Source organism: Amphiura filiformis, chromosome 3, assembly GCF_039555335.1.
Source record: "Amphiura filiformis chromosome 3, Afil_fr2py, whole genome shotgun sequence".
Lineage (NCBI taxonomy): Eukaryota > Metazoa > Echinodermata > Ophiuroidea > Amphilepidida > Amphiuridae > Amphiura > Amphiura filiformis.
Genome location: NC_092630.1, coordinates 4,249,092 through 4,261,401, shown reverse-complemented (window position 1 = coordinate 4,261,401; position 12,310 = coordinate 4,249,092). Strand labels below are relative to the sequence as shown.

General features: G+C 34.9%; 1 protein-coding gene across 9 annotated transcripts in view; it reads right to left on the bottom strand.

The window, feature by feature from the left end:
• Positions 1-12,310, bottom strand: part of LOC140147895 (actin-binding LIM protein 2-like) — a 428,263-nt gene that overhangs the window by 222,519 nt on the left and 193,434 nt on the right. The window contains exon 1 of one of the 9 annotated variants that reach the window (XM_072169681.1): positions 7,274-7,476. The exons of the other annotated variants lie outside the window; for them this stretch is intronic. Coding sequence (XP_072025782.1) covers positions 7,274-7,349 — 76 coding nt within the window. The 5' untranslated portion in view covers positions 7,350-7,476. Of the gene's footprint in view, positions 1-7,273; positions 7,477-12,310 lie in introns of those variants that run through there. 9 annotated transcript variants of the gene reach the window in all.

Sequence of the window (12,310 nt, the reverse complement as noted above, 5' to 3'; positions counted from 1 at the left end):
ACAAAAAATCCTGTGCAAACATTGCTATCCAATCCCTTAAGACACTGAATTTACACAATATTGGAACGAAGGAACCTATACCTGAAATAACTATTTCAATCACAAATTGGAATGAACCATTTGCATTCATCTCTAATTGATGCTTACACTTAGCATATATGAATGAACAAAAATAGCTGCGATTATCCATCACGAACTGACCACAAAACTGACCACTGGAAAGTGACCACAGAATTGCACTGACCAATGAACTGGCAAATATTGGTCACAGTTATCAACCATGTATCAACCCATCGGACCATGCAATCAATTAATATGATTAACCATATTTAATAAGTTTATTACAGATTACACCAGATAAAACTGTGTCATATAGTTTGAGCATCGCATCTAACAATTTTATAATCAGATTTAATTTTAAATTTAACTAAAATTGAAAGATTAAAACGAACTAAGTTGTTATATTTTGTAAGTTCTGAAAGTCATACACTTGAACATTTAGTGGTTTCCAGGTTCTTATTATTCAATTTTGAATTGTAATTATTATAAGCTTTCATGGTTGCCTGCCTTTGACACATATAATGTGAATGAAAATAACCTCAGATTGTGTGTGTTTTTCCAATCTGGTGCTATCTTCAGTAGACAGCACTTATGCATGATACTGTTAACCCCTTAGGGATGTGTGTTATCTTGCCCTCCAGATTAAAGCCCTAGGTGAGTCAGTCAGCATGTTTAATTTTGTATACCTATTTATCTTTAAAGGTCCATTCAGTGATCCTAGCGAAAGTGTTAAAAATAAATTGTGTATATCAATTGCTTAAGGGGGTACTACACCCCTGGCCAATTTTGTGCCTATTTTTGCATTTTTCTCAACAATTACAGCACATTGGTGACAAGTAAGATATGTATATTATAGGGGCAAGGACTACAACTTCTGTACTGAAAATTCAGCAACTCAAAGTAAGTAGTTATTGATTTATTGATTAAATATTGGTTTTCCCTCATTTTTGACTGTAACTCCACAACTGTTGTCTGTGTTGAAATATAATCTCCAGTGCAGTAGTTGTAGTCCTTGCCCCTATAATATACATATCTTACTTGTCCCCAATACGCTATGATTTTTGAGAAAAAGGCAAAAATAGGCACAAAATTGGGCAGGGGTGTAGTACCCCCTTAAAAGTGAAGGATTAGTCATTAAAGTTGTCATTCAATATTTTTGAAATGAAAAAAAAAAAAAGATGATTTTTAAGATTTTACAAATGAGCAAATCGCTGACTATGCCTTTAATTGTCCCTCAAATGTCCACTTTCGTAAAAAGGTGATCACTTTCACAAATTTCATAATGTTCTTCAGTTGAAATAGGATCAGTTTGGTTGGGAACAACACAGCTATTTTCCTCCATTTACTATTTGTTACTGAGAGTTTATGAATTTCTTGGGTAAAATCCATAACAGAAAAAAACTGTTATCTTCAGTAGATAGCATTTTTGCGAAACTGGTTAAATCTTCAATGTATCATGTTTCCATGTTTTCCAGGTGTTCCTTTTCTCTCAAGTAGTGGTCTCCTCCTTGGACAGCTATTTTCCTCTATTTACTATTTTTTAACTGAGAGTTTATGAATTTCTTGGGTAAAATATATAACAGAAAAAAACCTGTTATCTTCAGTAGATAGCATTTTTTTTGCAAAACTGGTTAAATCTTCTCCATATCATGTTTCCATGTTTTCCAGATGTTTCTTTCCTCATATGCAGTGGTTTTCTCCTTGGATTTCTGCAGCCATATATTATTTGTGTCATCACTTTATTATTCTGCATTTGCAATATATTCTTTCCAGCTTGCATCAAGCACCAACCTAAGCATTATTGAGTACCAGTTACAAATTTAGCCTTTTTCTTGAAGACAATCCATGTTTCATAACTAGAAAATAAGATGCCTTCAAGGTCAGTTAGAATTGGGTCAAATTCAAATGCTTGGCTTTGCAGAAGACCACTGTAAATGCGTCATTAAACCAAGCAACCAACCAACTTGAAGATGATGGCAACCTACCACAGGAAAGCTTACAGAAGACATATGCTTCATTTGGTTTTAATAGTCTGTTGGGTATATCCCCTGATGTCTTTATACACATTTCAATATCTTTTATTATATTCCCTGACAATTCATTAGGGACCTGGTGCCAACTGATAAAACTGACCTCATTCCCTCAAAACAACAATCAAAGCAATCAGAATCTAACAATAATAATAACAACTGATAAAGATTTTTCAATTCAGCCGATATGCAGCAACATGCATGCGGTCAGTTAAAGCAAGACCACCTTGACTTAAACACCAGTCGGCTCAGATTCAATGTCAGATGAAATGGCGACACTATATTCAATCGTAAAAAGATACTAAGTGTACTCACAGACATATCGATGCGTATGGAAATGATTGTCGGTCTTCTTCGTATCCAATTACCAGTCATATGGTGTAGATATAAATACTTAAATCGTCCGTATTCCATAGTGGCGTATAGTGGGCGCCCTTGAATAAACAACTTTTCGAGAAAATCGGGTTTGAAGAAATGCCAATTTAAAATCGAGTTGTGTAAATCAGACATTCATTATATTTTGTAAATGATGTGAAATTTCTGTAGTAAACTAAATAGATTTTATTGTTATATATTTTTCAAAAGAAATAAATACATACTATTGCTGGCAAACTGAAAATAAAACACAAAACTATACGTCACCATAGAAAACAAACAAAAAGCAATACACTAACCTAACGTTAACCGTCGCCACCTCGATCGCCGTGTAATCCCTATGGCGTTACTTTTAAATCGTTAAGTATTCCATAGTGGCGTATAGGTCCGATACGTGTCACGCCACTATGACATACGATGTTTTTCATTTTCACCGATATTTCATAATTATAAAATGTGTATAAAAAGTGGCGTATGGTCGATCGCCACTATGGAATAGGAAAAATGTCACTTTGTAACTATACGCCACATTTAATTAATTAATTACTAATTAATTAGCTAATTATGACTGATGAGACTTAGAAAAAATTAAAGAGAACATAATTAAAAACATATGTGCCAATTTTCAAAAAAATGACCAAAAATCACTATACGCCACTATGGAATACAGCCGACGACTTGATACATGTGTACTTGGATGAAAGCAGTTACCAAAAAAAGATTTAATGAAAATCTTAATTTTCTGTATCGACTTAATTTCACACCACAGAGTAAGCCTGCCATGCTGTGACTTTATTCAACAAGTGGAAGGATGCATTTTCAAAATTTTTTTAATTAAATATACAAAAACCTTTAAACCACAAAATTTTAAGGTATCTGTCATAAATACAGCACAAATTATAACTTTGTATGAAATTAAATACGCACATTAATTTAACAGAGCACTTAAGATATCACTTTCCTTAAATATTTCCTAAGTTGTAAAGCAGTGCTTCATAATTATCATCCCTCAAACAGAATATTGTTACATCATATTTTGAAATACAGCTATCTGTAATTCATATAGTGGGGTATTCCATAAAAAAAACCTGCCATAATCCTGTGGAAGATTTAAGAAAAGTCTTCCACAGAGGGAGTATGTTTTTCAAATGGCACTGACTTGGGTTAACCATGAAACTCATTTTCCTTTTTGATTTTTATTCATCTCAACAATTCATGAAACAACACTGTTTGGTCTCAAAGTCTCGAAATTATAAAAGGGTCTAAAAATGTCAATGTCCCATTTTGTACACAAGAACAAGGCTGTTAAAGGTCTAATATCAGTAAACCATTATGTAGTCCTTGTTACATCTACTGAAGATATATAGCTATGTACACACATGAGCAGATTTAAGAAAAGTCTTCCACAGAGGGAGTATGTTTTTCAAATGGCACCAAATTGGGTTAATTCATTATTCTGAAACTCATTTTCCTTTTTAACTTTTATTCATCTCAACAAATATCACATTCATGGCAGTATTATTCAAATCTCATTGTCATAATCTGATTGTATCTTTGTATCTATCTTGGTTACCGTAATTAAGATGGGGTCTGGTGGACCATGCCTGTATGTTCTTTTTTCCCTTCCACCAGGCCCAAGTACAGGTGAATAAAAATGGAAAAACAAAAACAAACAAAAAAGTCTCAAAATTATGAAAAGGCCTACAAATTCAATGTCACATTTTTTACACAAGATCAAGGCTTTTAAAAGTGATATCAGTAAAACATTATTAAGTTTACCTCGTTAAATCTACTGAAGATAGCAATACACATACGAGCCATACATGAGCATCATTACATGTTATGCGCAATGTATTGCCAAAAAAGTGTGACATTCGTGTAATCAATGCATAAACTCCGGTGTACTTTTCAGTTATGATATAAAGACTGAATCTTTAAAATCTATCACTTCCAAATCAATATCTATTAATAGTAAGATTATTGACCTAATTAAGGTCTATACATCTACACAATATATAATCTATGATATATTAATAATGTTGCAATAACACCATCAATGATTTTGGTCAGCTTAGAATCGCAAACTCTTATTAAATCCACGAATTGTTATAGCCGTATCCACACGGTGGATAAAAGTCGCAAGTTATAAATCATTGTACATATTTTACAGCTCAAGTAATACCTAAATTAACCCGTGACCCAGTCCACACGAGTGTGTTTTCGATTACGACAGTGTTACAATCGTCTTACAGCATTGGCATTGTGTGTCTCCTCAATGTCGTCAGCATACTACAATCATGTCATCATTCGTGAATGACGAAAATTTCCATAACTGGCCCATTTTATAGCATAAATTGTGTCTGAAATAAATTACCTGTGTGTACACATTTTATCATTGCATCCTCTTTACTGAATGGACTTCGCAATTGCTGTGTATATTATAACACAAGGTAATTATGACACAATGACAAGGTGCTGACCATGTGAATGCTCTCATCGTTCATTATCATAATTGTGTCATAATCAGGAAATTACGAAAAAATGAGGAAAAAAATACCAGGACTCAGTCTGAGATAAGTAAATAATTTTTAAATCCATTAATTGCAAACAAAACACTGACATGAGTGATTAAAAGCTAAGCCCTAGTACAAATCATAACAAACACCTATCTCATACAATGTTGCAATCAAGGTCACACAAAAGACGATTATAAATGTCGTAAATTAGATGAGCTACACAATTTTATCTTCGATTCGTGCCATGTGACAGGTGGCACACTGCAATTTATCAACACAACATAACCAATAAAACACGCCTTGGGCATAATAAACTATAGGACCTCATTCTGTAAGGACAACACTATGTCTCTGGTCTTTGCGCCCAGCTATCAACATGACCCGACTGCTCTGGTCAATTTAATGATAAGAATTGTCAACTCCTTGTTATCAAAAAGATATTCCACAACCATAAAATGTACCCTCATATTATCATGATGATACACACACTGCCATTAGCCTGTACCTGTATTATTGATAACGCACATGTGTGTATTGTCATATTTCAAATCATATATATGCAATGCTGATTCATGCAATATTTATTGTGCAAAGCACTTCAGCAGGATGCAATTTGTCATGCAAATTTATGGCATAATTTACCATATTTCTAAAAATAGGTTTTTTTCAAAAACACTCAATCCACCAACAACATAATACTACTTAAAGTATTGGGTTACTAATAAATGAGACAATATTTTATTCTCTAATTTGAACTTTTATTCATGAAATTGTGGAATATACCAACTACCAGTTTACCAATTCCAAATAACAACCATTTGTTCTTGGGAAGACATTGGATAGTAACATAAATGCTGTCAGTGTAGCTACACAGCTAGAGGGGTTACCCTGTGGCATCACCAGGAATATTTTCCAGGGGAGGGGGAATAAGTGAAGTCTGGGATAGGGATCTTAAAATTTGCTTACAAATATGTCATTTTTGACCAAAATAATGTGATTTTTGTTCTGACTAGGGGTGAGGGAGCAAATGGCAAACGTCCATTTTGGGGGACAGCAAAATGCCCCTAGCGCTGTCACTGGTCTTACCCCCTCCCTACCATCATCCATAAGTAATCTAGCACTGACTACAGGTGTCTATGGTGCAGACTTTTATTTCATCACATCTCTAGACATCCTTTTCAATTCTGAGTGTCTAGTGGCTTCTTCCACATCTCTAAGTGTTAATCGCATAAATTAAACTCTTTAACTACCATCAAATTTATAGTCAATTTGACTTGTACACTAAACTCAGCCTATCCAAATTCATTATGTTTAATTTATGTTCTATTGACTTAGCGAAGAGTAACAAAAACAAAATGTAGATTACCATGATGGGAAATTTCACCCTGGTATACCGATCAACTACACTCGTTATAGCTTTATCATCTGTTCCAATACTATGCCCGATATAGTTATGCAAATTCTAAACAGCTAAAGAGTACAAACCAGTTTATGCAATCAAAATTGCTTTGCCTACTGTGCTTAATAATAGGGAAATTTAAAAAACCTAAGAAAGCATCTTCATTTATGTAATTTTGATCATGTCACACTGAACAGATATAAATAATTTATCTACTTTGCTATATTGCTATATTAACAAGGATTTAATCAAGAATTGTTGGACCAATACTGTGCATGATTGCAACAATTTGAATGCACCTGGCTTGAACATATTAAATATTGCTATTTTATATTATTTTTAATGGTAATTTCATAATTGTTTTGGGAGAAAACTGAAATGGTTAATACTCTACCGACACAAAGTCTGGGTATGGGTAATTATACTATTCATTAGGTATGACACAGAAATGCAAATAATGACAAATATAAAGATAGCTTTAAACATAAATTCAACTTCTTGACAAAAATCAGATTTCCTTTTATATGTGCAAAATGAAGTAACACATATTTTGCACTTGCATAGTGTTACCACACTAAGATAATGTATGGCTCATAAGATACTTGCTTAATACACACACTATAAATTGCACCTGCCTTACATACAAAATAACATGTGGTTGTTAAGAAAAACAAACCTACAAAATTTAATTGATAGAGTACAATCAGACATGATTTATGCTCACAACTAGCTAAAAGGAAGCATTTCAATCCAAAAACCCATTTTGCATGAATAGGCATCTACATTGATTAAAACTACACAAACATGGTCAGTCCTGGCTACTTAATTAACTGTCCCGATTCACCATTCACAAAATATTTTGCTGTGATACTCGTCATAATTATTTATCTCACCTCTGATGCTGACTCCTTTAATATAAAATCCATTCCAAATACATGATAGTCTAGTCCTTACTGGCAATCCGGCCATGGATAAGAATATATATATATATCCCGGGTATAAAATCCCAGTTAATCGGTAGAGTTATAAATCCACACGTGTTCTGCGTGCGGCTGTATATGTATTAGCCGGCCGGCGACTCGTTAACGTGTGAACCACTGTGTCGTACAGCCTTCTAGCTCACACACTGTAACATCTGGGTGATAGAATACTACACACCAGGCAACACTGCCACTGATGTGGTTTCCTCTCCTGTTGCCAGATTGTTTGTTTTGAGTGATGTGCCGTATGATAATGCTACTACCATTTCAAGGCTACTTATTATTGCTCTATTTCTTTGCGTTTGTCAATGCGTGGTACCGATAGTAAGCGCATTTTCAAGGTTGCCATCATTTACACACATGGTTTAATTGTGCAGTAAAAGCCATATAAATACTTCAGGGTTAATTTAAAGGTACAATTAAAGATTAAAACATCTTCTATTTTAAGCCAAGTTCAATTAAGACAATTACTTATTTGCTTCTTGACAAACAAATAAAAACAATTTTTGGCTTATTATATTTGGAACCACTCTGAAAATTACGGAAATAATATAATCCGAAATATAAAAAAAATGTTTTAATCCTAACTCTATAATTTATTCATTCATCCTAACCTATCCCATTCCTAATCCTAAAGGATGGGACAGGGATCCTTTACAAAGCCCGGCCTAATGTTTATTGCCTTTGCTTTCCCACACATATATCAGACAAGTGGCCATGTGTGCAAGGGTAAGGGGAGTGTGCAGGAGGGGTAAGGGGAAGGTACAGCCATTCCCCTATTCCCCCCAAAAGGACCTCAGAGGATAAGAAATGTCCAAGGAATTCCAAATTAGAAAGAAAAATGAATGAAAGAACTACTTTTCATGTTGCACTGTTCTATTTTCAGGGGGGAAGTGAAGTCCACAATTTCTTATTGTGTGGGGAAGGGCCACAATTTCGAAATCACCCCCCCCCAGGTACATGGATAGGGTTAGAGATATTTTCAGAGGGGGGTAAAACAAAGACCTGAACTGAAACAATTACACGTTTTGTTCAAAAGTAGAGTTGTAAAATAGTTTGTATTGACTGTTTTCTTTGGAATAAAGTTGGAAGGCGCAAGCTTGATTCTGGGTGACACTGGCAAATCTATCTTTCAAACAGAATAAAATAGCTATCCTAAATTATTGCCAAGTCATATGCTCCAGTTTTGTATGCCCTAGATCTTGTAGGAAACTACTCTACAACAATTTATTTTTGCTTGGCAAATTTGTCATGATTTAAACAGTTTTGAACAATTTTGTGGTTGCTTTCATTCACAGTTTCAAACAGCTATAAATAGTTCAAGATATTTTCACAGGATTTTAAATTTATGCTTGCCAATTCAACCATGAAAAGTGTGAAAATGAAACACCCGCAAAAATGTCTTCTTATCCAGTACTCTTACGATCTATTTATCTACCGTCACATAGTCTCCTCCTAATACTCTTCACATTTACACACTTCCTATCCATCAATTCTGACGGGACTCCCAAAGAAGGGAGTTACCGGTTTTCCTAATAAAAAAATTGTCTCAAATATTGTGAGTTGATATAAGATTTCCCTCACTGTCTCTCCTGTGATTATACACACTATCTTTGCAAATGGAATATGTACACATAAGGGCTATTCCAGTTGAAATCCATACACCCCCAATGGAAGACATGACCGCAATCTTCCACACAGGGAGTGTGAATTTCAAATGGGGTTACCTGAATGGGTGACTCCATTCATGCTCCCTGTGTGGGAGATTAAGGTGATGTCTTCCATAGGGGTGTATGGATTTGAACTGGAATAGTCCATAGATGCTGGCATAGGTTCATAGTATGGCTAAGATGTGCCACCAAGAATAGATTCAATTACTTATTGCTTTGTGTCCCGAGTAACCATTTCCATGTTTACGGCAGTTTTTGCATATTTTCGTAAAATACAAAACCTCATAGGCCAAGATGATGATATTTTTAATTGCAATCATTTTTATGTCAATTCAAAATAATCATCAACAACATAAATAAACAATTTCTTGATGATTTTCCATACTTTTTGACATGCACTGTTTCTGTGTGTTGAGAAAGACACTTTTCCCTGCTTTTTTTCTTTCAAGCACACCAGTCGATAAATTGAAACGATCAGAATCTGATTATCTTGATTTTACCTTCTTTCTTGTTTGTTCTTACGTATAGTCCCAGTGGCGTGCGCAAGGGGGGGGGGGGGTCATCCCCCCACTTTTGTTGGTCATTCGGGGAAATTTGGGGAAAACACTAAAATCGCACCTTACACACCTAAATCAGACTCCATTCGGGGGAACTGAACAACCTCCCCCCCCTCACTTTCAATGTGCTGTGCACGCCACTGTATAGTCTTAACCAAGGTGTTTTTTAGTGTCACAGGATATCAGTGCTTATTCTCTTGTCTAAACATTACTGAATGAAAGGACACTCATCTGATTTACAAGGTTAATACTATTTTTGCAAAATGCTAATAAATAAGTCTGATCCTTTAATTTCTTTCAGTTGTATATATACATGTAACACTAAATTTCTACTTCATAAATTGGTAGGAATATCAATAATGTCAAAATATCAGAGTCACAAATTGATATTCTTGCACTCATTAACAAATTTATTTTCATATTACATTTCAAAATAATCATAAATGGCAAAATTAACTCTCTCCACACGGGTGTTGACTGCAGACGACAGGTTTCATTTTTTTTAATTTCATAATTGTGAATTTTCATAACCATATTTAGAATCAGCATGAAAAATGCATTAAAATGAGTACAACCAAGTCTAGTATTGGTTCAGTGGTTCTTAAGATAGCTCTTGATATTTGGAGAAAATATCTCAAAACTTTTAATGTTGAAGCCCATGCAGCACTCAGAGCACTAAGCAATTTCTTGATGATTTTTCATATTTTCTGCCATGCCCTGTTTCTATGTATTGAGAAGGTTAAATCTCTTCACGCGGGTGTCGACTGCAGACGACAAGTTTCAAAAAAAAATTTTAATTAAAAAATTTCAGTAATGTAAATTTTCATGACCATATTTGGAATAAGCATGAAAAATGCATTAAAATGAGTACAAACAAGCCTAGTAATGGTCCAGTCATTCTTAAGATAGCCCTTGATATTTTGAGAAAATATTTCAAAACTTCAACTTTTTCCGATGAATGGCATGGCTAGCACGCAAAGCATTAAACCATAGCTGCCTACTGTATACATTTCATCGCTTTGTTTCATTCAAGTGGCACTCTATTCCACTTCATACATTTGGTAAAAATATAAAGATATCTGTTGTCTGTGAAATTAGTTCAAGTTACCACCTTCGGTAAGGTGAGTCTTGGAACTTATAACAAAATATGAGCCAAATAAACAACACAAAGCAGTATATTACTAATATAGTCGCTACAGAGTGAATATAAGAGAAATACAGTACTACAGTATTTCCAAAATAAATGTTTGTTTTTTAAAATTTACAATTGATTATTTGATATTCTTGTCTCTATCTGTCTCTCCCTTGAAGTCACCTATATAATTATGTTTAGAAGTTTCTCTTATACTCTAATCGTCCATGTTTCTCTCTATCAGTTTCTCTATATCCCTATTTCTCGCTCAGTGGCAGAGATGTCAACAAGTCATTTTTTGCAAGTCAAGTCCAAGTCACAAGTCCTTTTGTCCAAGCCCCAAGTAAGTCAAGTCATTTTGAAAAAGTTGCAAGTCAAGTCAAGTCACAAGTCATCAAATCACAAGTCAAGTCGCAAGTAAGTCACAACTTGTCACAAGTCACTACAAGTCTATTCACCAGTTTTGTGTTTGCTGGGACAGGACTCCGAGTTTTCAACCCGACATACTTTTACTTCCCACGCCGAGCCTGTGTCGCTGATTGAGGGCACTATTTATTTATGTATTTATTTATTTCCAGTTCAGGTTATGCCGGACACGAGGCCCACCAGCAGATAATTCATTAATGTAATTGTAGGCCTATTAATATTCATAAATTCTATCCATAAATTTCAATTTACAGGAAAGTAACCTCAGACTTGCGTTGGTAACAAGTCAATTTTTTCAAGTCCAAGTCCAAGTCATTTTGTCTAAGTCACAAGTAAGTCAAGTCATTTTGCAAAAGTTGCAAGTCAAGTCACAAGTCCCAAAAATAGTGACTTGAGTCAGACTCGAGTCCAAGTCACACGACTCAAGTCTACATCTCTGCTCAGTGGCATAGCTAGAGGCAAGGGGGCAGTTTCCCCTGTGAGAAGTCTTGCCCCAATCCCAACCCTGTAAGATGCTGGCTGCCCGATACTAAGATTTTTAGGCTTTTTGTACTTACTAGCCTACTTTTTGTCAAAGTTTTCCCCCTGTAAGCCCCCCCCCCCCCCCTCGTCCACCCCTCTGAAAAGGTCCTGGCTACACCACTCCTCTCACAACCACACATTTTTAAGTGTCCCTTTTTCTCTACCTGTTACCCTCTCCTCAACCTATTTCCCTCTCATCTCTCCATCACTGCCTCCTTCATCTCTTTCCATCGTCTCTTTCTCTTCCTTCATTGGAAATCTTTTCATCTCATTTCTTGCCATTTCTCATTCCACATGTCATCTAACATTCTTTCCCAAAGTTCTTGCCATCTCCTTATGCCATTTATACCCTTTTCCACTTGATATTAAATTCAAAGCAAAGAGACATTTTCATGTTCAAACCCCCATAACCTTAATATGATGAGTTTGCCTTGTTAAATGTGCTTGTCTCTTCTAATGTGCTTGCTCATTATTTGTGAGGAGGGCAAGTAACTAGTTCATGATGCAGCTTTTATAAATGCAGCAAACATTAACTACTAAATTTAATACAAAGTCTAATTTCCTAATGTCTTGACTTTCTTTCCGATTTCCCCATTTAATGTTGTGAACATTATGTGCATTAGGTCTTAACATAAGTATTATC